Source organism: Halichoerus grypus, chromosome 9 (genome assembly GCF_964656455.1).
Source record: "Halichoerus grypus chromosome 9, mHalGry1.hap1.1, whole genome shotgun sequence".
Taxonomy (NCBI): Eukaryota; Metazoa; Chordata; class Mammalia; order Carnivora; family Phocidae; genus Halichoerus; species Halichoerus grypus.
In genome coordinates this window covers 40,156,081-40,183,856 of record NC_135720.1, presented here as the reverse complement: position 1 = coordinate 40,183,856, position 27,776 = coordinate 40,156,081, and the positions used below count along the sequence as shown (strand labels likewise).

The following is a 27,776-nucleotide window of genomic DNA, read 5'->3' as shown; positions in this document are numbered from 1 at the left end:
TAGTTTCATATATGAAATCATTTAAGAGCATCTGAAAAAACAGTTTATGTGACTGTTTAGGACAGTTTTAGGAAAAGACAGATTTATAACTAATTCACTATGAGAAAATGAGAATATCAGTTCTCTATTCACAGGTTGATTTTAAATAATGAATGGGTATAATGCTAAGTGAAATAAGTCAGAGAAACACAAATACCATATGATTTCACTCATATGTGGAATTTAAGGAAGAAAACAAATGAACAAAGAAAAGACAAACAAAAAAAACCCCCAGACTTTAAATACAGAGAACAAACTAGTGGATGCCAGAGGGGAGGTGGGTGAAATAGATAAAAGGGATTAAGAGTACACTTCTCTTGATGAATGCTGAGAAATATAAAGAATTGTTGTATCATTATATTGTACACCTGAAACTAATGTTAACACACTGTATGTTAATTTTACATGAATAAGAAGAAATTAAAAATAAGAATGGGGTAATATGTGACAATATATGGTGCACTGTACAAATGAATAGTTTTACAAACACATGATAAATGCTCCATCCAAAACTGTGATGATAACAAAAAACCCAGCTTTTAGGACATCAGCATCTTGATGGCGAAAGTCCCTATTTTTTGGTTCCCCTGTTTTTAACAACTAATTAGGCATCCATCAACAGAAGTGCCTCTGTGGAAGATGTGAGATCCAGAAACATTTGCCAAGAGACCCAGGAAAAGTCTTCCGCACCTGTGTATTTGGTAATAGGCAGACAGACTTTGGTATGGGCTGCAGAACCAATAAACTTCCCTAACCCCTCCCAGCCTCTCCCAGTTGGGGAAAACCTAGAGTGCCGACGTGGGCAAATACCCATGAATTGGAGACGCTTTATAAAAGTCTAGCCCTTCTGAGGTAAGATTCCTGCATGGCGTGTGTGTGTATCGGGGGCTGGGGTGGGGAGATGAGTTTCAGTCAGCAGAGAGAAGAGGAACTCTGTCAGCACCGCCCCTACACCATGGCAATACAGTATGGACACAATCTGGCAGCAACCTCTCCCATGGGGGAAAATGAGAGCTGTGAGTGACAGCTACCCCAACTCTGTGGGACAATTCTGGAGAAACCCATTTCTTTCCAGAAGTACCCAGATTACTGAGGCAGGACCTCCATGACTAAGGGGAGACAGGAGATGGGGAAAGCAGCAGATAAGAATGTCAAAAAGCATTAAAGGAACACAGTTTCTGCCAACTACATTCAGGACTTAAGCAGGAAGTATGTTCACAAGTCTCTGGGAGATCCTCAGCCAAGGATATCTCCGCTGGCTATGTGGGACCCCAAACACCTGGAGTACTAAACCCACACCTCCCACTGGGCTGCCAGTTCTTTGTGCTCCCAAGTGTGGCAGAAAGAGCCAATCCAGTAATGAGAGTGCTCCATGATCTGTAGATAAGGGAGAAACCACAAACTGGAGCTGTACTGCCGCCACCTGGAAACAAAGAGTTCCAGTAGCCAGTAAGGTGAGTTTTAAGAACCAGAGAAGTCATAAAAGCTTAAGATTCCTTCCACAAAAGGGAGCAAGAAGTGTGCAGCAAGTGTATAAATATAAGGTCAAAGAGAACCCCAGACACATATAATAGGATCAAGAAGAGTATACCCCATCTGAGGGCAACCAGTACAGACCTGAGATATCTGCTACCTCAAGCAACAACACAAAACTACAGGGAACATGAAAACAAGAAAACATTCCAACACCAAAAGATGATAATCCAACAACTGAGCTCAAAAGCACGGAATCTTGCAATCTAGTGAATAAAGAAAACAGCTGCTTTAAGGAAACTCAATGAGCTACCAGAAAACACAAAAAGACAAAATCGGGAAAAAAAAATACGTGAACAAAACAAGAAATTTAGCAAAGCCAGAAACCATAAAAAATGAACCAACATCTGGAGCTGAAGGATTTGATGAAAGAAATGAAAAATGCAAACAAGCACTTGCAGCAGGGTAGATCAAATGTAGGACAGAATCAGCAACCTAGAGAACACAAATTTTGAAATAACCCGATAGTAGTGAACAGAGGAAAAAAGAATGAAAAAGAGTGAAGAAAGCCCATTTGATCTATGGTATCTGAACATTAGAATAATTAGCGTTCCAGAGGAGAGGAGAGAAAGAAGGGGGCAAGTTTATTTAAAGAAATAACGGAGAACTTCCCAAGCTTGGGAAGTATTATAACCTGAGTTCACAACTCTAAATAGATTATGCTATTATCTCCATGCAAAAGACCTTCTCTAAAACACAAACTGTCAAAGATGGAAGAAAAAGAGAGAATCTTAAAAGCAGCCAGAGAAAAAAGGATCTTAATCTACAAATGATCTCCCACTAAGCTATCAGTGGATTTCTCAGCAGAAATTCTACAGGCCAGGAGAGAGGGGAATGACACATTCCAAGTTGTGAAAGAAAAAAACTGCCAGCCAAGAATACTCTATCTACCAGTCATCCTTCAGATATGAAAGAGAAATAAAGACTTTCCCAGATAAATAAAAGCTAAGTTCACCACTAATAGACCTACCTTGCAAAAAATGGTCAAAGTTCAAGCTTAAATGAAAAGATGCTAATTAGTAACATGAAAACGTATGAAAGTATGTAACAGACTGGTGAAAATATACAGTAAGATCTAGGAAACTAATTCTATAATATGATGACATGTTAATATTTAACTATAAAGGTTAATAAGAAGTATTAAAAAACTATACTAGGTTAATACATAATATAAAAAGTGGTAAATTGTGACATCAAAACTACAAAAGGGAAGGAGTAAATGGATAAGAGCTTTTGTATACAATTGGAGTTAAGTTGCTATCAGCTTAAAATGGACTGTTTTATCTAAAAGATGTTTTATGTAAGCCTCACAGTAACCACAAAGTAAAAACCTACAGTAGATTCACAAAAGAAAAAAGGGAAACAAAAGAACCAGAGAACACCAATTTACAAAAGCAGGCAGAAATGGAGGAAAAAAGAAACAATGGAAATACAGAACCACCAGAAAGCAATGAATAAGAACATTACTAAGGCCTTACATATCAATAATTACCCTAAATGTGTATATACTAAATTTACCAATCAAAAGGCATGGTGTGGCTAGATGGATAAAAAACCAAGACCCAACTATATGCTGCATACAAGACTCACTTCAGATTTAAGGACACTCATAGGCTCCAAATGAAGGGATAATAAAGGATATTCCATGCAATTGGAAAGCAAAAGAAAGTGGGGTTAGCATACCTATATCAAACAAAAAAAACTTTTAAGACAAAAAAGGTAACAATGGGATGCCTGGGTGGCTCAGCCGGTTAAGTGTCTACCTTTGGCTCAGGTCATGATCCCAGCGTCCTGGGATCCAGCCCTGCATCAGGCTCCCTGCTCAGCGGGAAGCCTGCTTCTCCCTCTGCCTGCTCTGCCTGCTTGTGCTCTGACAAATAAATAAAATCTTAAAAAAAAAAAAAAAGGTAACAGACAAAGAAGGCTGTTATATAATGATAAAGGGGCCAACTCAATTCTCCACAAAGATACAACAATCGTAAATACATAAATCGTAAATATAACCCAACATCGGAACACTTAAGTATATTAAGCAAATACTAACAGATGTTAAACAGTAGTAGACTTCAATACCCCACACTTTCAGCAATGGATAAATCCTCCAGACAGAAAATCAACAAGGAAATGCTGGATTTGAACCATATGTTAGGCCAAATGGACCTAACACATATATAGAACATTCCATCCAACAACAGAATATACATTCTTCTTAAGTGCACTCTCCAGTATGAACAGATTATATGATAGGACCCAAAAAAGTCTTTTCAAATTTAAGAAGACTGAAATCATACCAAGTATTTTTTCCAACTACAACAGAATGAAACTAGAATCAACAAAAGGAAACCTGGAAAATTTCCAAGCATGTGGAAACTAAACAACCCATTCCTGCAAAACCAAGAGATCAAAGAAATCAAAAGAGAAATTATCTCTTAAACAAATGAAAATAGAAACACAACGTAATAAATAAAACATACAGGACGCTGCAAAAGCAGTTCTTAGAGGAAGTATATAGTAATAAATGCATATATTAAGAAAACAGAAAGATCTCTAATAACCTTAACTGTATACCTCAAAGACCAGAAAAAAGAGGGCCAAAGTTAGCAGAAGCAGGGAAATAACAAAGATCAGAGTGGAAATAAACATGATTCAGAACAGAAAAAACATAGATCAACGAAACTAAGAGCTGGTATTTCAAAAAAAGAAACAAAACTGACAAACCTGTGGCTAGACTAAAAAAAAAAAAGAATACTCAAAATCAGAAACAAAAGAGAAGACATTACAACTGATACTATGAAAATACATACATTCATAAGAAACTGCTTGAAGGATTGTATGTCAACAAATTGGATAAATTCTTAAAAACGTACTACCTATCAAGACTAAATCAAGAAGAAACAGAAAATCCAATTAAAAGATGGGCAAAGGAACTTAGATATTTTTCCAGAGAAGACATACGAATGGCCAACAGGTATATGAAAAGGTGCTCAATATCACTAATCATCTGGGAAATGTAAATCAAAGCCATTATGAGGTATCATCTCACACCTGTTAAAATGAAATGGCTATCATTAAGAAGACAAGAAGTAACAAGGGTTGACAAGGATGCGTGAAAAGGAAACCCTTGTGCAGGGTTGGTGGGAATGGAAACTAGTTCAGCCACTATGAAAAACAGTATAAAGGTTCCTCAAAAAATTAAAAATAGAAACTATCATATGATCTAGCAGTTCCACTTCTAGTTTTATATCCAAAGGAAACGGAAACAGGACACCAGAAAGATGCCTGCTCTCCCATGTTTACTACAGCATTATTCACAATACACAAGATATGAAAACCACCTAAGTGTGTGTCAATGAATGAAAAAACTGTGGTATAGATACACAATGGAATGTTATACAGCCACGAGAAAGAAGCAAACCCTGCCATTTGCAAGGACATATATGAACTGCAAAGGCATTGCGCTAAGTGAGGTAAGCCAGACAAAGAAAAACAAATACCGTATGGTATCACTCATACGTGCAATCTAAAAAAGCCAAGCTTGTAAAAATTGAGAATAAAATGGTTACCAGAGTATGGGGTACATGGGGCGGCGGGGAGGGGGGCGGAATTGGGAGATGTCATTAAGAGGAACAAACTTGCAACCAGTAAATAAGTCCTGGAGATCTAATGCACAGCAGAGTGATTATAAGCAGCAAAACTGTACTACAGACTTCAAACTTGCTAACTATTCTCATCACAAGAAAGAAATAATAACTATGTGACATGACTGGGGTGTTGGCTGCCCCTACAATGGCAATCACACTGCAATATACAAATGTATGAAATCAACACTTTGTATATGCTAAATCTACAATGTTATATGTTAATTTTATCTCAATTAAAAAGAAAACACATGTAACAAAGATGGTTGTTAAGAGTGCTACATGCATGCTACTTTGACTAGAGTGTTATCTCAGGGAATAGTTGTCACAGCCATTCTGTGATGCATTTTGAGAAGTGTTTAAAAATACATTTAATAAATATATTTGTAAAAGTGCAAATAAACAAATACCAATGACTACAAGGACAAAATAAATCAACCTGTCACAGCATATTTTTCACTAATATTTGTATTTGACTTGTTCATCCTTCCTGTCTTCGGTAGCATAATAATAAATAAGCAATAGCAGATACTCAAAAAAAATTTTATTTAATTATGAGGAGAAAAGAACAGATAAAATTCAAAACATTCAAATTAAGTACCAGAAGTGATGCTCTACATTAAGGGATATTAATAAAAGGGACCCTGAAGTTTCTTTCTAGATTGTCTAGTACAACCAACCATTTAGACAATCAATCACCCTGCTGAGGATTAGTTATTCATTTTGGTTGCACTGTAGGTCTAAGTAACCAAGTTCAGTTTCATGTAGTAAGAATGATCTACCAAGAGCTAAGAGGAGGAGGAATGAGTTCCTCGTTATTAGTAACAGATATGGACCCTTTTTTTTTTAATTAATTAATTAATTTAGAGAGAATGCACAAGCAGGATGGACAGAGCAAGAGGGAGAGAGAATCTCAAGCAGACTCCACACTGAGTGTGGAGCCCGAGGTGGGGCTAAATCTCACCCTGAGATCATGACCTGTGCCAAAACCAAGAGTTGGATGCTCAACTGACTGTGGCACCCAGGTGCCCTGGTTGATCCTCTTTTTATGATGAACTATAAAACATCATGCATCAGAGATTATACCAATAAGTAACCCAAGGCTACTATTTAATATTTATATTTCTAAAATCTGATATTCTCAGTAGAGACAAGAAGATATTTTTACCTGGTCATTCATGAATAACAAAATAAACCTGCAAATTGCATAACTATTTTAGTTTCTTTAGACAGACTCAAAATAACTGAGAAAAGGCTACCCAGACTTTTGTATTATTCAAAGACGTACCCATTATGCACTGCAGCTCTTGGATCACTGCTGCTCTTCACTTTGATCATTAGGAGAGAGAGGAGAAGATAGAACATAGCCAAGCCAAAGCACAGACGGTACACAGCTTTATAGCCAACCAAAATATTACAAGGAACGATGCCTTTTTCATTTTCACAAAATCCAGGAATCTAGAAAAACAAAGAGTTTATGATGTAGAATTTTTTCAAGTAAAAATGAAAGTTCTAGGTAATCAAATAGTTTAAGGTTTAGAAAACAGAAATTTGCTTTACAGTTTATGCTGAATATGTAAGCAAGGTCAGTCTGGAACATTTTCCTCAGATAGACATTTAACTCTCTTTTTACTTTGAGCCCATGATAAACTACAAATGCTGATCCAAAACTGGATGTTTATTCTGACCTGCAGACTTATTCTAAATTTTCTAAAACTTGCATTCTCCTGTGATATGCTGAATTACCTGTATAAGAGAGAAATACAATCAAAGAAGCTTAAGAAATTACATAGTAAGTCAGCTTCTAAATACTGAAGAGGACAATGATGGCTTCTCAAAGCCAATGTGACCTAAATATATTTTGAGTTTTGATGTCTTATTCTACAAGTGTTATTTATTTTTTTTAAGAATTTATGTATGTCAGAGAGAGAGAGAATGAGCAGAGGAAGAGGCAGATGGAGAGGGAGAAGCAGGTTCCCCGCTGAGCAAGGAGCCGGATGTGGGACTCCATCCCAGGACCCTGGGATCATGACCTGAGCTGAAGGCAGATGCTTAACCGACTGAGCCACCCAGGCATCCCTACAAGTGTTATTTCTGATAATGAATGGATTTGGATTAACAAATAGCTGGCACTGATTTTATTTTTAACTTAGAAATCTGAAAAAGACTGATGGCCATTACAGAAAGTCACACTGGAATCAGAACACAAAAAACAAAACAAAACAAAACAAAAAACCTTTAGCGAAATAAATGGGAGTAGTCCTCAGAACTACATACACTACTCCTACATATGAGGATGAATTATTTCCTCTAGAAAATGTTAAAGCAAACAGATATGCCAAAATATGACAATTTGTGCCTTTAAAACCAAGAACTTACAATTGTATTTAAGCTAATGGGGAGGCACTACTTCCTTCTGCTAGTTCCTACATGGTCTGTAACCCTTTCCTGGTCTCACTTAAATCTCACCTTTCCAACCCAGTTTAAGCCCTATGGCAGTATGTACTTACCTATACTCACTTGCAACATGTACTCAACTAGGCATCCTTAATTATCCCACTCCCTTGTATGAGAGCAGGACACACTTGGAGAATTCCCATCATTAAGTTAATTCGACCACCTAGTTTAGTCAGGTTAAGCTAGTTCAGTAACAACCCCCAAATATCAGTGGCTTAAAACAGCAAAGGCATAGTTCTGCCTCTTGTACCTGTACAGAACTGATTCTGATAGTCATTTCAGGAGTCCAGGCTGTTGGGGAAGCCACCATTTCAAATGATGTACATGTTGTAACAGATAAAAAAGGAAATCTTGTATCAGTAAGTAGAGGCTGATGTGTATTTCTTCAACTCACAACTCACTGATCAGTAAGTACTAGAGACATGGCCCTACATCTCACAAGCACTCTAGGAAATGCAAACCATTGATGACCTTCAGAAAGCAGAGAAGCAGAAATATTTGGTGTTGAGAATTAATATCCACCAACTAAACTATTTATAACCATGGTCAACTGGATCCATGACAAAACCATACAAATATGTCTTTTGCTTATACCCAAGAACTTGAGTAACATTAACTGGTCATCCACAACTATCATGTGCAATGCTAGTTACTTTCACAATCATAATAATCTCATTTTCCTTACCCCAAAGCCAACATCGAGCAGATACTGTGCTTTAAAATGGAGGTCAACTGCCATATTCTTTCTCAATCTCAAATTTTCTGTTGTCATTTGTTTTGTCTTGGTGGAAAGCCAACTTCTATACCTTCTCTTGATCACCTTCTCCCTCATACAGATTAAAGCCCATATCTTTAACCCCTCTCAAAATATAAATGATTAAATCTCATCCTAAAAAATCCTTTCCTTAACTCAGCTGCCCTCTGAGACTACCATCTTTGTTACATAAATTCTCAAATCAGCAGTTTATACCTACTGGATACATTTCCTCACGGCTGTTTGATTCTCCTACTTCTGATCCCAGCACTCTAAAGAAATCGCTTTTTCAAGACACTAATGATGTACTGGCTGTCAAATACTTTCTTTCTAAGGTCTGCACAATAGGGCATTCACTTGTTTCACCCTTTTTCATTGTTCCTTCTGAGGTTCCCTTTTCTCTAGCAACCCCTTTCAATAACAGCTTTTGTCAAAGTTACAGTCTTCACACTTTGAATGGTCTTCTTCAGCATATGCTGCCATGGTTTCAACTTTCATCTCCATTCCCAAAACACCTCTAGCTAGGATTTCTTTTTTGTTACATACCGTGTTTTCTACTTCCTGTTAGATACACAAACACACTTTCTCACACATGTATGTAGTGCAGTATCCCTAAGTCAACGTTTTATAAACTAAATGAATCATATTTTCCTCATCTCCTTTTACAACCTGACTCCCTGAAAATTTTTTTTTAAAAAATAAAACACCTCCCCTCCCCGGTTAACAGTAACAGTTTCCTGCTAATTGTCTAAAATCAGAACCTGGGTATTATGTATGATTCTATCACTGCCAATATTTAAATCCAGATTCAGTTAATTCTATGTTCAGAAAAGTTATTGCAGGCCCCCTATACAGTTCTTGATTGCACGATTAAAAGAGCCTCCACATTTAACTGCTTGACTTCTAATTATCAGATCAGTCTTCCTAAAGCATACGTATTCCGCTCAACAAGCTCTTTATCCTCATTTTGCTTCCTATTTTTCAATCTCTGCATACAAAAATTCTACTCATTCTTAGAATGTTGCTTTTTCCATGGGACCTACTGAGTTCTGACATTTAACTGGTTAGAATTACTTATTTCTCATTACCACAGCATATTATCTGTACCACCATCAGAAAAGTTAAGCTTATGTAAGTCTTATATTCTTTCTTTCCTAAAAGATTATGAGGATTACTAAAACTGGAATTACATGTTATCTTACTTTGTACATTACAATTTCCAAAACCCAACAATCGGTTTTAAGCATACTCATAGGTTCAGTTGATCAATTAAAAAAAAAAAAAAAAAACTAACCTTATTCAGTTGTTCTTCCATTCCCGGTATCAACATTACACAAGCTACACACACTCCAACAAGCAGGAAAAGTGCATAGATCAATCTAGTTACAGTAGAGTTGTTTCCACTAGGACAGCATCGACACAGCAAACATGGGGCACTGCCACATAAACATGGAATCTGGGAAAAAGAGTATTAAAAATCAGTATAGTTTAAAATGATACAGTGAAAATTTGTTTCATCCACTCAAAAAAACAAAACAAAACAAAACAAACAAACAACCCAGGACTGAAGTTAAAGTAATTACCAAGGAACAAAATCTATCTGGTTCACACATAATTATTCACAAATAAAACTTAGTACTTTCTGTGTAAAGATGGACCAAAGTCAAACATAAAAGCGCTTGACCTCTAAATCAGTTAAAATAAATCAAATCAGTTAAAATAACAAAGTAAAAAAAAAAAAAAATCACCATCAGCAAAGAGTTCAGCAAAAACAAACAAACAAAAAACCTTGGAATAATAACAAGCCCATCTCTGGCTCCTGTCCTTTAGCCCCCAAATATGATACTGGTGAATTCACAAAATTCTGAGAATCCTCAAACACCCCAGAAGAGAAAAAGAAGGGAACTGGCATCCTTATCTTTTCCTCTTCTGAGATGGTGGTAGTGAAAAAAGTGAAAAACTCAGGCTAGCTAACTTTCTCCAGTGGAACTCCACAGTAAACTACACTAGGGGAACAAGATAATTCCCTCACCAGGAGAGATGAACGTTGATAAAGCAATCTGCCAATAGTTCAGAAAGGTTAAGCGTTAAGGTTCTCCCAAGGACTCACCATAACCTAGGCTGAGCTCCCTCATACTGTCAGACTTCAGAAAGCTGGACAGACTAGGATATTCCAGTCTTACAGTGATAGCTCTGGGGGAAAAGTCTCAGAAACTAAGGGAAGGGAGTATGGTAGCAGTCATACACACTATAGTAACCAATATACTGCAGGAACAAAGCTGTTTATACTAAGCTTAAGAAAGAAAAAAAAAGTCATGGCAACTATGCAAACATAACTCTAGCATGCATAATAAATAAATAATAAATAGATAAATAAATAAATAAGCGAGCACAACCCTCAGAGGGAAGGAGAAAAAAAAGGATGAGGGAGAGACATTTGAAGAATCCAGTCTGAAACAAAACATAACTCAGTAAGAAAAGGAAATTCTGTACAAGTGCTTCACCTGAACTACAGAAATATAACAAAAAGCAAATGAAAAAGTTAAAAAATGAAATGGGAAAAGAATAAAATAAGATAATGAAAAGAGAAAGTCAAACTTAATAATTAATTATCAAGGAACAAAACAGACATGGCTGAAAATAAAACTACTAACAGAAAAAAGCTTGAGATAATTATTATAAACTTAGGTCAAGATGCAGTTAATAGTGACCAGACATATCCTACTGCCTTAATCAATGGAAAAAATTAAATAAAACAATGGTTTTTCAGACAATTAACAACAGGCAATGCAGGACAGTAATTTCTGAGAGAGGAAATGATGTGAGCTCCATGACTGACCCATCTTTCTGCCTGGGGAGAGCTTCCAATATAGGGAGAGGATCTAAGCAAAGGCCAGCAGTCCACCCGAATTAAGGAGATAGTTGGGAGCTGGAACAGAGTTGGTCACTGAGAGAAGTAAAGGCAGCTAGAGTTTACAGGGCAGAATCCTGGAGAGAAGAAAGCTACAAAGTGAGCTCTGGAAATCTGCAGAGGCTTCAACTTGAATCTTCAGCAAAGCACTCATCATGGCAAGCATTTGAATAAAATACCCAAGGAGTGGGAAGAGTTGGTATTGCCACCAGCCAGAGTGGAAAAACCTTGTAATCCAGGAGGCAGTGAGTTATAGGCTATTGCTTAGAAAAAAAATCAGCCATAAGATTAAAGGCTGCTCCAGCCTCACTTAACAAAACATAAAGGAAACATCAAAAAGGTCAAATTTTCTTCAAGTAACTCACCTTTGCCCAAGAATATCATCTTTTTAAAATACATCCATCAAGGTAAAATTTACAATGTCTGACATCTAATAAAAATTTGATAGTTATGCAAGAAAGTAGAAAAATACAACCTTTAATGGAAAAATAAATCAAAATCAACCCAATAACACAGATGACTTAATTATAGATAATGGCATAAAAGTGTTATTTTAACTATATTTCATACTCTCAAGATTAAAAAAAACCATCAGCATGTTAAGGAGAGCCATGGAAGATTAACATAAAAGATCTATACCAAACCTGTAGAAATGAAAAATAAAGTAACTAAACCAAAAAATACTAAGACACCGCAAAAAAGATTAATGAGCCCAAAAACACAGCAAAAGAAATGCGACAAAAATGCTAGGACAAAAATGAACAGAAGATCAGTGTAGACAATTTGAAGCAGCCTAATGTAAATGAAATTGGAACTCTCAAAAGGGGAGATGACCAGAAGAGTCCTACTGAGGAAGTAATTGTCAAAATGTTCCCATATTTAATCAAGATTATAAATTCCCAGATTCAAGAAGCTCAGTGAAATTCTAGCAAAAACAACATGATGGAAACCACACCAACTCACATCACAAACTGCTTAAAAACAACCATAAGCATAAAAATCTTTAAAAAGCAGGCAGAAATATTAAGACATATTATATAAGGAGAAACAAGGAAAGGTATCAATTTTAATTAAAAAACTGCAAGCCAAAAGTAAGCACTTAAAAAAAAAACCAAATGATAAAATTTTATGCTCAGTGAAAGTCTCTTTCAAAAACTAATGTAAAATAAAACCATTTTCAGACATAAAAAGAACACAAGAATCCCAAACTAGCAGACCTAAACTACCAGAAATGTTGAAGGAAATCCTTCAAACAGAAGGAAGATTATACCAGACAGCTATCTATACAAACGGAATGAAGAACAATGGAAATGGCAAAATATAAGGAAATCCTTTGAAGGATAATTATCCTTTTTTTATTATGTTCACTTAGCCACTGTATAGTAAATCATTAGTTTTTGATGTAGTGTTCAATGATTCATTAGTTGCGTATAACACCCAGTGCTCATCACAACACGTGCCCTTCTGATAATTATCCTTTTGAAGCAAAAATAATACCAATGTATTGTGGGCCTATGTTATAACGAAGGTGGAAAAAAAATATGGTGATTGCAAATAGTATGCAAGAGGAGACATTGAAGACATTCAACTATACAACTACTGCGAGGTTCTAATATTGTAAATAAGTGGTATGACTGGACATGAAGACAGACTGTAGTAAGTTAAAAATGAATACTATACACCCTAAAGTGACCTCTGAGAAACTCAAGACAAAGAAGTATAGCTAGTAAGCCAATGGAAATAAAAGAATACTAAAAATGGCCAATTAATGCAAAATAAGGGGGGAAAAAAAAACTACACAAAAGGGATAATAGGACAAACAGAAAATAGAAAGATGGTTGATTTAAGCCCAAACGTAATAATCACACTAAATGTAAATGGCATAAACACTTCCAATGAAAAGGCAGAGACTGTTAGATAAAACATTGAGATCCAATTCTTATCTCTTCTACAAGAATCCTACTTAAATATAAAAATGCAAATAGGTTAAAAGTGAAAGAAAGAAAAAACAAATACCATGCTATAGCAGTACCAGACAAAATAGATTTCAGAGCAAAGAATCCTACTAGGGTTAAGGAGGAACACTTCATAATGAAAAGGGGACGTACATGGAGATATTCATGGAGGAGACCTATAATCCTAAATGTTTCTACGTTTAGTAAGAGAACTTCAAAATGCATTAGGGGAAAATAATAAAACTGAATATAACAAATTCACATTTATATTCTCTCATTAAGTAGCAAAACAAAAATCAGTAAGGATATAGAAAATTTGTACATTATCAATTAATTGTGCCTAAGTGACATTTAGGGAATACTCAATCTAAACAGAGCAGAGCACAAACTGTTTTCCAGAATGCACAGAACACTTAACCAAAACAGACCATATTCTTGGCCATAAAACGAATCTCAAATTGCAATAAACATACAAAATGTCTCAAATCAAACGACCACCATGTATTCTTGGCCCACAATGGAATTTAGACATCAGTAACAGAAAAAACATCTGGAAACTAAATTTTAACAGACTTCTAATTAATCTACAGGGAAAAGATATCAAAAGGAAATTATACGAAATGAAAATAACATCACATTTGTGAAATTTACAGTATCAAATGATTACATTAGACAAAAACAAAGATTTCAAATCAACAATCTGAGCTTCTACCTTAAAAAAATCAAATAAGCAAATTAAACAAAAAATAAAGAAAATAACAAAGAAGAGAAATCAAGGCAGTAAAAAGCAGAACAAGAAAATCAGTGAAACCAGTTTTAGAAGACCATTACAACTGAGAAAGAGACTGATCAGGATATAAAAGTGCAAAAGAGCAAGAGTAAACACACACAAATCATGAATTATGGAAATGTGAAGAGACACCAATACAGATCCTAGAAGCATTAAAAAACTGTAAGGGATAAGTATGAACAATTTTATTTAATACCTTAGGTAAAATCGACAAACTCTATGAAAAACCCACACTGCCAGAAATCATTCAATAAAAAATATATATAATGTTGGAGCCTGGTTGGCTCAGTCGGTAGAGCATGTGACTCTTGATCTCAGGGTTGTGAGTTCAAGCTCCATGTTGGGTGTAAAGATTACTTAAAAATAAAATCTTAAAAAAAAAAAATATATATATATATACACACTGAGTAGCCCTATAACTATTTTAAAAAATTAAATTTGTAGTTACAAACCTTCCCAGGCATAGATGGTTTCACTGGGTGAGTTCTATTAAGCACTTAAAACTGAAGAGGCAAAACACTTCACAACTCTCTTCTAGTGGGCCAGAATTACTTTGACGCTACAGCCAAAAACATTATAAAAGAACAGACCAATATCCTTCATGAACATAATTTTTTAATATCTTGTCAATTCAAAATCAATAACGTAAAAAAATACATGAAGACTTCTAGTACATGTTTCCCCATGCAAGAAGCATGGCAGTCACCACTCTGTCCTCACCCGTAAAAAGCTGAACAGAGTAAAATATCAAAAACTCTTTTAGGATCCATAGGAGAGATTAGGATACGGGGTAAATCACTGCCCCCAGACTGGAGACAGATAGGCAAATACAGGGAGCCGTGCCTTACCAGAGCAGAGAATCACAAGTGGAAGTCAACTTAGGAACCAACGCCCAGGTAGGAGAACCTAAACTTTAACTGAAGAATTGCTGGAACTTACTGTGGAAATTCCTTCATGCTTCTTGCAGCAGAGGGGAAAAGGAACCATTTAAAAATATACCCAGAACACTCTGTTCTTTACAAGAACAGAGTTCTTTACGAGAGACACTTGTGAGTTCACAGTCCAGAGACATAGGCTCACTAAATGACTAAGACCTAATCATAGGGCTGTGGAACACTTCTCCTTTCTCAATACCTCACCACAACGTTATTATCAAAAGGATAATAAAAGAATATTGTCAACAGTCCACAGATTTGAAAACCTAGATAAAACGAATCAATTCCTTGAGAGACACAAGTTGCCAAAACTCACACAACAAGAAATAGGCAATGTGAATAAGCCAGTATCTGTTGAAGAAATTGAGTCAATAATTAATAATCTTCCAAAACAGAAAGCACCAGACCCAGATGAGTTCACTGGTGAACTCTACTAAACATTTAAAGAAACAAAATACCGGTGCTCTGAAATCTCTTTCAGAGGACAGAAGCAGAGAAGACTGCCTAACTCATTTTATGAGACCAGCATTACTTTTAACAATATAACTAGACCAAAGACATTATAAAAAATGAAAACTACAAATCAACAGCTCTCATAAACAGATGCATAAATCCTCAACGATATGCTAGCATATCAAATCCAACAATATATGAAAAGAATTATATACCATGACCAAGTAGGTTTTATCCCTAATATACAAGAATGGTTCAACATTCAAAAAATCAGTTAATGTCCACAAAGATGATCATATCAGTAGATGCCCAGAAAACATATTTGACAAAATCCAACCTCATTCATGATAAAAACTCTCAATAAACTAGGAATAGAGGGGAACTCCCTCAACTTGATTAATAAAACCAACAAAACACCTACAGTTATCACATTTAATGGTGAGAAACTTGAAGCCTTCCCAATTAATATCAGGTACAAAGCAAGGATCTTTCCTCTCATCATTCCTTTTCAACACTGTACTGGAAGTTCTAGCTAGTGCACTAAGACAAGAAAAGGAAATAAAAAGTATATGCATTGGGAAGGAAGAAATAAAATTATCTTCATTCACAGATGGCATTATCATCTACATAGAAATTTCAAAAGAAGTGACCAAAACAACCCCCACAAAATCTTAGAACTAATAAATAATTATAGCAGGGTTGCAGGATACAAGGTTAACAGACAGAAGTCAACTGCTTTCCTATACATCAGCAATGAAAAAGTAAAACTTGAAATTAAAAATACATTACCATTTATGTTAGCATCCAAAAACAAAAACCCCAAAATACTTATCAATTTAACAGAGTACATACAAGATCAATATGAGAAAAAACACAAAATTCTGATAAGCAAAATAAAAGAACTAAACAGGGATGCCTGGGTGGCTCAGTCAGTTAAGTGTTTGTCTTCAGCCCAGGTCATGATCCCAGGTCCTGGGATCGAGTTCTGCATCGATCTCTTGGCTCATCAGAGAGCCTGCTTCTCCCTCTGTCTACCACTCCTCCTGCTTGAGCTCTGACAAATATAAATAAAATCTTAAAAAAAAAATTAAAAAAAGAAAGAACTAAGTAAATGAACAGATATTCCACATTCATGGATTAGGAAGACTCAATGTTGTTAAGATGTCAATCCCTCAAGCTTGACCTATAGATTCAATGCAATCCCAATCAAAACCCCAGCAAGTTATTGTGTAGATATTGACAAACTGATTCTAAAATTCATATGGAGAGACAAAAGACCCAGAATAGCCAATATGATATTGAAGAAGAACAAAGTTGAAGGACTGACACTATCAGACTTAAGACTTTTTTTTTTTTTTAAAGATTTTATTTATTTGCGAGAGAGAGAGAGAGACAGAGAGAGCATGTGAGTGCACAAGCAGGGGGAGCAGCAGGCAGAGAGAGAAGCAGGCTTCCCACTGAGCTAGGAACCCGATGTGGGACTCAATCTCAGGACGCTGGGATCATGACCTGAGCCGAAGGCAGATGCTTAACTACCTGAGCCACCCAGGTGTCCCTGGACTTCAGACTTATAAAGCAACAATAACAGGTCACTATGGTACTGTCAAAAAGAAAAGACAAATCAAAGAACAGAATAGTGAGCCCACAAATAGACCCCACATAAATGCAATCAACTAATCTTTGACAAAGGTGCGAAGGCAATTCAATGAAACAAAGATGGTCTTTTGAACAAATGGTACTGTTAACAACTGAGCATTCATATGCAGAAAAATGAATCTAGACATATAGACACAGATCTCACACCCTTTCCCAAAATTAATTCGAAATGGATTTTAAACCTAAATGTAAATCCTAAAACCATAAACCAGTACAAGATAACACAGGAAAAAATCTAAATGACCTTGGGTGTGGCATGACTTTTCAGATACAACATCAAAAGCATGATTCACAAAAATATAACTGATAAACTGATATTCATTAAAATTTTAAAAATTCTGCTCTGCAAAGGTCAACATCAAAAGAATGAAAAGAAAGGCCAACTGTGTGAAAATATTTGCAAAAAACACACCTGATCATAAAGGACTGTTATCCAAAACACACAGAGAACTCTTAAAACACAATAAGAAACAATCAGATTAAAAAATGGGTCAACAGACACCTCACCAAATTCGATATATAGACGGCAAATAAGCATATGAAAAACTGTTCCACATATTTCATATGCATATGGGAAATGCATATTAAAACTCATATACACAAAAAAGCCTGCACATGGATGTTTATAGCAGCTTTATTCCTAACTGCCCAAACTTGGAAGCAACCAAGATGTCCCTTAGTAGGTGAATGAACAAATAAACTGTGGTACATCTAAATAATGGTACATTAGTGCTGAAAACAAAGGAGTTCTCAGGCCATGAAAAGACATGGAGAAACCTTAAATGGGTATTACTAACTGAAAGAAGGCAACGTGAAAAGACTACATCTTGTATGATTTCGACTATGAAATTCTGGAAAAGGCAAAACCGTGGAGACAGTAAGATCAGTGGCTGGAGTGGGTACAGGAATGAATAGGCAAGGCACAGAGTAAAAAGGGTAGTGAAAATATTCTGTATGCTACTATAATGGTGGCTACATGTCATTACACATTTGCCCAAACGCATAGAATGTCCAACACCAAGAGTGAACCATAATGTAACCTACAGACTTTGGATGATTATGATGTGTCAACACAGGTTCATTAATTGTAACAAATGTACCACTCTAGTGGGGGATGTTGATAAGGAAGGAGGCTTTCCATGTGTAGATTCAGGGGATATATGGGAAATCTTTGTTATCTTTCAATTTTCTATGAACCTAAAACTACTCTAAAGAAGGCCCCCCCCCCTTTTTTAAGTGAGAGAGCATGAGTGTTCAATTGGGGGGTGGGGGACAGAGAGAGAGGGACAGAATCTTAAGCAGACTCCATGCTTAGTGCAGAGCCCCACATGGGGCTCAATCTCATGACCCTGAGATCATGACCTGAGCAGAAATCAAGAGTCAGACCGCTGAACCACCCAGGTCCCCTAAAAAAAAGCCTTTAAAAATAAAGGCTATATGGGATGCCTGGATGGCTCAGTTGGTTAAGCGTCTGCTTTTGGCTCAGCTCAAGGTCCCAGGGTCCGCGATGGAGTCCCCCATTGGGCTCCTTGCTCAGCAGGAAGCCTGCTTCTCCCTCTGCCTGCAGCTCCCCCTGCTTGTGCGCTTGCTCTCTTAAAGATAAATAAAATCTTTAAAAAATAAAATAAAATAAAATAAAAGGATATAAAACACTGTGACCAAGTAGGGTTTAGTCAGGGAAAGTAAGGCTGATTGAACTTTTGAAAATCAACCAATGCAATTCACCATATTCACAGACTAAAGAAAAATCATTTACGGTCATCTCAACGGATGCAGGAAAATCACTTGACAAATCGATAGCCATTCATGATAAATCGAACAAAACTTTCTGCAAAGAAAGAACACAATTATCCTCAACTTGATAAAGTGCATTTACAAGAAATCTATAGCTGCCGTCCATACTTCACGGTTAAGGTCTATTTCCCCTAAGATTCAGAACAAGGCAAAGATATCTGCTCTCATCACAGATACTTACCTTCACACTAGAGATTCTAGTCAATACAACAAGACAAGAAAAAGAAAAGAAATATACACAGCAAAGGGAAAAGTAACTTTTCCATTCACAAATAATTGTTTACATGGAAAATGCCAAAAAACTTACAAAATGCTACTAGATTTACAAGGGAGTTTAACAAGGTCCCAGGATACAAAGTCATTATACACATATTAATCATAATCCTGCATACCAACAAAAAAGAAATTAAACCAACAAAAATACTAAAGTATAAATCTAACAAAATATGTACTAGATCCCAAATGATGAAAATTAGAAAACAATGATGAAACAAATCAGACTTAAATGGCAAGGAAAACTGAGCTCATAAACTGAATACTCAATATTTTAAGATGTCAATTCTTTCCAAACTTATCTATAGAGTCAACCACATTCCAATCACAATCCCAGTAGGAGGCTGGAAGAAATAAACCAGTTGCTTTAAAAATTTATATGGAAAGGTGAGGGAACTAGAATAGCCCAAAGAATTTTGAAAAACAACAATACTGGAAGACAACACTACCTAACTTCAAGATTAACTTTAAAGCCACAGTAATCAAAATAGGGTGGGTTTAGGCAACAGTATAGGCACAAATAGATGAAAGAGAATAAAGTTCAGAATAGACTTACATAAATATGGTAAAAGGGTTTTTGATTAAAGTGCCAAAGCAAATCAACATAGGAAGGACAATCTCTTTAATAAACAGTACTGAAATAACTGGAAGAACCCTAAGGGGCGCCTGGGTGGCTCAGTAGGTTAAGCGTCTACCTTTGGCTTAGGTCATGATCCCAGGGTCCTGGGATCGAGCCCCAGGTCAGGCTCCCTGTTCAGCATCTCCCTCTCTTCCATACACTTGCTATCTAATAAAATAAATAAAATCTTAAAAAAAAAAAACAAAAAAACCTTAAGCCACAATCAAACCATATATCAAAATTAACTGAGGATTTCTTAGATACAATATGAAAAGCATGACCCACAGAAGAAAGAAAATTGATAAACTAGGTCCCATCAAAATTAAGAACTTCTGCTATTTGAAAGACACCCTGGAGAGAATTAAGACAAGCCACAGATTTGAAAAAAATATATGGGAATCAGGTAGCTGATAAATGATTTGTACTGAGAATATATAAGGAATTTTTAATACTTAAGAAAACCAACCAACCAAAATAAAAACTGGGCAAATTATTCAAACATTTTAAGAAAGAAAATATATGGATGGCAAATAAGTGCATGAAAAAGTGCTCAATATCATCAGTTACTAAGGAAATGCACACTAAAAGCATAATGAGATACCACCACACACACGTTAGAATGGCTAAAATCAAATAAACTCATAATACCAAGTACTAACAACTCTCTTTGTTGGGATCGAAAACTGGTACAGCTATCTTGGAAACCAGCTTGGTAGTTTCTTACAAGTCAAATGTATGCTTGTCATATTACTCAGCAATTCCACTGCTAGATATTTTACCTAAGCAAAAGAGAACTTAAGAGTCACACAAAAAACCTTTGTGGTACCTTTATGGAAATGCTTATAGCTATTTTATCACCAAAATCTGGAAATGCCCTTCACCTGATACATGGATAGTAAGTTGTGGTTTATCCAAGCAATGGAATACTATACAAAAATAAAAAGGAACAAACCACTAATACACACAACATGAATAAATCTCAATGAATTATACTCAGTAAAAAAAGCCCAACTCAAAAGGCCATATTTTGTATGATTTATTCATATGCCTTTCTGGAAAGAACGAACTCTGGAGACAGAAAAAACAGGGGTTGCCAAGAATTAGGATGACATAATTTAAGGTGCTAACTGTTCTGTAGCTGTTACGTAACTAAAGGATTTCTCAAAATTCACAGACCTGTATATTACAAAGTGTGATTTCAGGTAAATTATATCAACTAAAAAAATGACAAAAATATGGAAAAATAATATGTAAGGAAAACAAAGACAATGTAATATGAAGGTTAACTGGTGTCCTTAAAATAGAGAATCCTCTAAATAAACAAAAAGGACATTCAAAGATAGAATCCAAGAAAAACTTCCTTAGAGGAAGAAGTGAATCTGTATTTCTAAAAGAACACTATTTTCTTTCTTTCTTTTTTGTTTTTTAAAGATTTTATTTATTTATTTGAGAGAGAGTAAGTGAGAGAGGCACAAGCCAGGGGAGAGGCAGAGGGAGAAGCAGACTCCCCACCGAGCAGGGAGCCTGATGCCGGGCCCAATCCCAGGACCCTGGGCTCATGACCTGAGCCAAAGGCAGATGCTTAACCCAGGTGCCCCAAAAGAACGCTATTTTTTAGATGAAAAATGTGATAAAAGATTTAAAGTCAGACATATTTGGTTAATTTCAAAGAGAAGTAAAAACTCTTCAGATATCCAGGCAGAGGAAACAAGTCAATAGAACATGTGAGATGTGTTGGGAGGGAGTGGATACCACAGTGTTGTTAGATAAAACAGGATTCACAGAAAAGACTATTAAGTTCTGAAGGAAATGGGTATATTATTAAACTGGTAAACAATGCCTCTCAGAAATGTAAAAGATAGTTTTATATATAAAAGAATTTATAAAGATTTCAGCATCCATGAATTCTTCAAAAATCTATCAGGATTATAGAATTTAGTCAATTAGGAGAGGACATTAAGTTAAAAAAAAACAAAAACTGGGAGAAGCCATGGTTAAAAAGTGCTTTGAGGTTTGAAACCACTTAAAGTGTAGAGCAGTGGTTCTCAAAATGTAGCAGGTATCAGAATCACTTGGAGGGCTTATTTTTTTTTTTTTTTCAAGAGTTTATTTATTTGACAGAGTGAGAGACAGCGAGAGCAGGAACACAAGCAGGGGGAGTGGGAGAGGGAGAAGCAGTCTTCCCACGGAGCAGGAAGCCCGAAGCAGGACTCGATCCCAGGACCCTGGGATCATGACCTGAGCTGAAGGCAGATGCTTAACGACTGAGCCACCCAGGCGCCCCTGGAGGGCTTATTAAAACAGAGTGCTGGGCCTTAGTCAGTGTTTCCAGTAAGTCTCCTGGTGTGCTGACGCTACAGGGTCCACGAAACACACTTCAAGAATGACTTGTTTAGTTCTAAGACTAAACAACTAGGATAATTATGGTTATAAAACACAATGGTCACATATAAAAAATAATACATATACAAAGAGATTCTGGTTAAAGATGGCAGACTTAATATGTGAATTTACCCACGCTCCCAATAAAATAAAAAAAATAAAGGGCTTAGGAGTATACTTAAAATGAACAAACTTAGGAATAAACTTAAAAGGTCAGACTTGTGGATTTTTTCTCCTGTTCTTTTTGACCTTTTAAGGCCTAAAAAGTTGAATTATAAGCCATCAAAGGAAAAAGTTAAGCAATACAATTTGTAGAATTCCCAAACAGATCAGGAATTGGTGGCACCAGGTAGCCTCCTTGAGGCAGAAGGTAGAGATAAAGATAGGATTCGTTAAAAGCTTTTTTAAAGAGCAGTTAAGACTGCTATTTATAGCAGTCTATTATATATTATATATATAACAGTCTACTCTATTATATATAAGACTATTTCATTCATTTTTTGCTCTGGCCAATTGAAGAGGATGAAGCAGAATTTCTCAAGCGTGCCACTACTGACATCTTGGATCAAAAAATTCTTTGTTGCTGGGGGCCATCCTGTGCAGTGTAAAATGTTTAGTAGTATCTCTGGCTTTTACTTACTAGATGCTATTAGCACCTCTTACCCCAAACTGGACAGCAAAAAATGCCAAAAAATTTGGCAGACATTGCCAAATGTGCCCAGTTGAGAACCACTGCTATAGAAACATCTCCTTAGATGAATCTTTTTAGGAAACTCTCCTGATGAAGAAATGTTTATTTAACATTCAACAACTCCTTTATTTTTATTTTCCTTTTGTTAAACTCAGGAAAAAATAGATTTAATGCTTTGTTTAAAAATACATGTTTAGCATGCTACCATTCCTAAAATATATTTTTGTCCATTCATCCATGCATGTATATATACATTGAGAGAAGGAATGTTATTGGTGGTGGCATTTTTTTTGTGACATTTTAACTTTGTACTCTGCTATGCTTGACTGTTCAGTGACTATGAATCATTTCTGCAAAGACAAGTCATTGTACTAAAAAATAAAAATCTAGCAGAGGCTGACACAAAATAGGTAGGCAGTAATCACTAGCTCTTTCTTCTTAAGTATATTAAGTATCTTGGACAAAAAAAAGGGGATAGTTATTGTATATAAAGTCCAATAATTCAAAAAAATCAATTCTAGTAATTAATATCATTGTTGAGATTGGGGTGAAAGCACTGAAGCAGGCATAAATTTCTGGTAATGTAGTTACAGGATTAGGTGGGAGATCCAGATATTTAAGTGGTTAATGTAATCACTGATCAAAGAGACAGCCGCATGAACCAAGATTTATGATCAATCTAATTCTAGGCCACTTAGCAAAGAAACTCAAAATTAAAACTCCAATCAATGCACAACAGTATTACATGTATTTTTTCTTTTATGTGTTTTCATAGTTCAGAAATTTTCTATAGCTGTTTTATAAATCAGAAAAAAAACTTTACAGACATAGATTAAGCCTCAAAAAACCTGAGTAAAAAATAAGATTTGTTTAAATGTGGTTTAACAGTTCTAATTTAATGACTTGAATACTTTTGAAAATTTGAGTAAGTTTTGAATTTGTCAAAACCTTTAAGTAAATAAGCATACTGACTATAAAGACTGTTGAAAAAACGGACATATATTACAAGGCAACGTCCCCTTCAGCTGCTAACAAACTACACCAAAATCAAACAGTTCACAGAGACAGAAGCACCAAGAAGGAAAGGGGAAAATATGACTAGAACTGCATACTACAGAGTCAATTCCTAGACCGGCCACAATAATCTAGCACACAAGATCAACCTTGGACACCTAGTCTATCTGCCAGAGATCTAATTATTGGAGGATAAGAAAATTGCCTCCTTGTTACTACCTTTCCAATATACCTTGTTATTAACAGTGACTAAAATGCAGTGTCAATTTTATCAGTTTTCTAGTCAATAAAGGTGAAGAACTAAGTTGTAAGAACTTTAATAGGAATATAATTTTCCATATTGTTCACTAAAGCGATTTTCTGATTTAAAACACATAAATATAGGGATGCCTGGGTGGCTCAGTTAAGTGTCTGCCTTCGGCTCAGGTCATGATCCCAGGGTCCTGGGATCCTGTCCTGCATCGGGCTCCTAGCTCAGCGGGGAGCCTGCTTCTCCCTCTGCCTGCTCTGCCTGCCGCTCCCCCTGCTTGCGCTCGCTCTCTGACAAATAAATAAAATCTTTAAAAAATAATAATAAATAAACAAACACATAAATATATAGAAAAAAAATCCCTAACACCCTCTCCCCCCAACCATAATTATTCTTGTGGCAAAAAAGGTGTTCACCATGGTTCTGGAGAGAACAAAACTGGAAACATGAATCCCTCCTTTTAAGTCTTTACTATATACAAAGAACATGCCTATTGATAAATGGACAAAATCTGACTTCACAAATCACACATTCCCCCCCCCAAAAAACAAAAGCAATGTTTTAACATTTATTATTTTGTAATACATTTATTACACTGTGCCTCTTTTGTATTAAACAGACTCAAGTGGATTCTCCACTTTCTTACTGAGATTAAAAATACTTGGTTTCCATGCCCATCTACAAGAAGAGATATAATCAAGAGAATGATCTCTGTTGAAGTAACAACCTCCAGGTATTATTTTATTAAAATTTAACACTTACAGTTCAAGCAATATCAGAACTTTCTAAAAAAAGTGAGGTATGTAAAATAATAAAAATTCTGACTCGTGTATATAATGGAGTCATCTGGGATATCAGACAAGCGTTAGAAGTGGAATTTAGAAATCACGGATTAAAGAAATATGATTTTAACCCAAATACCTCGCCCAAAATTACAAATAACTTTATTAACTGTAGTGTTAACATGTTGTCTATTTTGGGGGGGTTATCTTAAACTGAAGTTTATTTGCACCACCTGAATAAAGAAATTGTACCACTATAATGAAAAATGGTATCACTCTAAAGATGCTATCTAATTAAAATGCAACCTACCCCTAATTAAACATGAAATTTCAGATTACAGAAGCATACTTTTGTCAAGATACAAGATTTGTAATACCATTGAACTGACCAGCTTTTACAGATACATATATTATTACTTGAGAAATACAGTAATTTCTTCATAGCATGAAGGTCGAGGACCCAGCCACAGAGCTAATATTTACTAATATTAGTAAATATTACCGCCAAGCTGTCCCAAATAGCGGGCGTTTAATTGCAGTCAGCCCGACAGAACAAAGAGGCCAACATGCCTCCCGGGATGACAGTGCTGCAGACTCTGAGGTCGCTGGCAACAAGACGAGAAGAGATGGGGTACTCCACGGAATGGGCTTAAAACCTCTGTAGAGACGGCCTACGCAGACACAGGAAAAAAAACAACAAAAAGGGACTTGGAAGAATGTGGAATAGCTTTCACGAAAGCTACTCACGAAACACGGTTGGGGGAGGGAAACTACAGCTGTCCTGTCTTTCTTTGCTTCTCCCATCAGGGTTATCTTTCCATCTCCACTGCTCCTCACGGCCACGGCTGTCAGCTCTTAGCAAGACTCAGGGCCCTAAAGCTGAGTTGGCGTGACCACGGGAGACAGGGAGAAAATGGGGACGGCAGGCACTCCCTGTTGGGTGGGGTACCAAGTTACCGACGCACTGCATCCAGCCCGGCTCGGGTTCCCTTCTCCCTCGCCTCCTATGCTTAGCACCCTGAAGGTCACTAAAAACCTCCTTACCCAGCTCGCCATGGAGCACAGTCCCAAGACGTTCCCCATCTCGGCAACGTCGCAGGAGCAGCCGCTGGCGACAAGATGGAGACAGTACCTCTCCACCCTTTCGGGCCTTATTTACTATCTGCGAGCCACTTCCGGCGCATAGCCCACCCCGCCCCTCAGCTTTGCGTCACTTCCTTTGAGGCCCATGTTGGGTGGGGTGGGGGAGGGTGTCGTGTTGAGATTGCGCGTGCGCGTTCTTGCAACTTGAGGCTGGTTTCGGAGCAGAGCTCTCTAACACCCGGGCGGAAATTTCTGGCTAATGCAGTCTGGCCGTAGTTTGCCACATTAAGGAAACGATGTGAGGAAAACTCACCATTACTTAATGTTTATTAGAATTTGGGTTTAGTAGAGGCTGAGGTGGTGGTTGATGATTTTGTCCTCGTCTATTAGAAGAATTTCTGACAGCTTTTGGAGGATTGCCTTCTTTTTCTCAATGTTCATCCGTTCATCCACTTATTTCTCGTTTTTACACTTTTGCGTCCTTTCCCCCCCCCCCCCCCACTTACATTCCCAGGTATTCCTGTAGGCCACTGCCTGGGACAAGTTTATTGGGGTATTTCCATTCGTTTGGGTACTTACAGTTCTTTGTATCACTTCTTTGTTGTTGACACGCATTTTCATTTCTTGTCCAATTAAGATGTTACAGGAAGTTTGCACGTTAAAAAATTTTAATTAGGTAAAAAAGACATACTGATTGTAAAAACTTAAACATAGCATTGGTTTTATTGAACGTTATGAGCTGTTTAGGAGACATTTGGAATCCTTGCAAATTAAGTGATAATGATCATCTCCAGGGAATGTACACAAAGTTCTAGTTCTTTTATAAAAGATTCTGGGGGAACAGTTTGGTGCACAGAAATAACTTAGAAATAGTCATTGTCATTAATAATTAAAGTTTTATAAAGTTTACAAAAATTAGATGGGTGAAGGTGAGGTAACACCTAGGAATCTAGAACTGTGACCATTAAATGATAAGTAGGAAAAATGAAGGAATGGAATTCAGTAAAAGACAGTGGGTTTAGTTTGGACATGTTGAACTTGAAGTCTCAGAAATGTTACCCCTCAGCACGTGAACATGCAAGCTTAAAAACCAAGAGTAATGAGATGCAAAAAAGAAACCAGTTCAAGAAGCAAAGCGTTTAACTGGAATCAAAGAATTGCAATTCAGGTACACAGTTTTAAGTAGAATCCCAAATAGTGTCCGGATTTCAGGAGGTTGACAGGATTTTCATGGGAAAAAAAAGAGGAAAATTGGGTAAATAGTTTTAAAGAAGAGTTCATTGGTGCTGACGAGTAGGGCTGGATTTGCACTCATTGATTGGTCAGGTGAAGTGATCACCAGGCATAAGTTCACTTTTTCTAAACAGAATATTCTCCTGCTTGCTGACTTCTTGAATGTTGATGGTTTGGCCAAGTTCAAAGTTTCAAGAAACTGGATGTGAAAACCCATTTCCCCTGAAATGGCTGCTCTGGCTCCATTTTAAAATGGTTCTACTTAAGTCATTTTAACAAAGATATACGACTGAGGTAGATATCCAAAGAGAAATGTTGTAGAATTACAAGTCCTTAATATGGATCTAAAAAACTTAACACTGGAAAAATTACCAAGTGGGGAGAAGCTATTGACTTAGTTTTTAACTTCTCACTTCGATTGTTAATGTCATAGACACACCCGTCCTTTCAAGTTCTGCATTTTAAATTCTGCTTTCAATATAAGTTGTGAAAATACCTTTAGTAAGGTACTTGACTTCTCAGAATCTCAGAATC

General features: G+C 36.4%; 1 protein-coding gene across 1 annotated transcript in view; it reads right to left on the bottom strand.

Moving 5' to 3' along the window:
* The window catches only part of SERINC1 (serine incorporator 1), a 34,269-nt gene extending 8,150 nt beyond the window's left edge, over positions 1 to 26,119 (bottom strand). The window contains exons 1-3 of the mRNA XM_036088603.2: positions 25,971 to 26,119; positions 9,716 to 9,877; positions 6,499 to 6,668 (exon numbers count right to left, since the gene is read on the bottom strand). Coding sequence (XP_035944496.1) covers positions 6,499 to 6,668; positions 9,716 to 9,877; positions 25,971 to 26,009 — 371 coding nt within the window. The 5' untranslated portion in view covers positions 26,010 to 26,119. The remainder of the gene's footprint in view (positions 1 to 6,498; positions 6,669 to 9,715; positions 9,878 to 25,970) is intronic.
* Between the last annotated feature and the right edge of the window lie 1,657 nt (positions 26,120 to 27,776).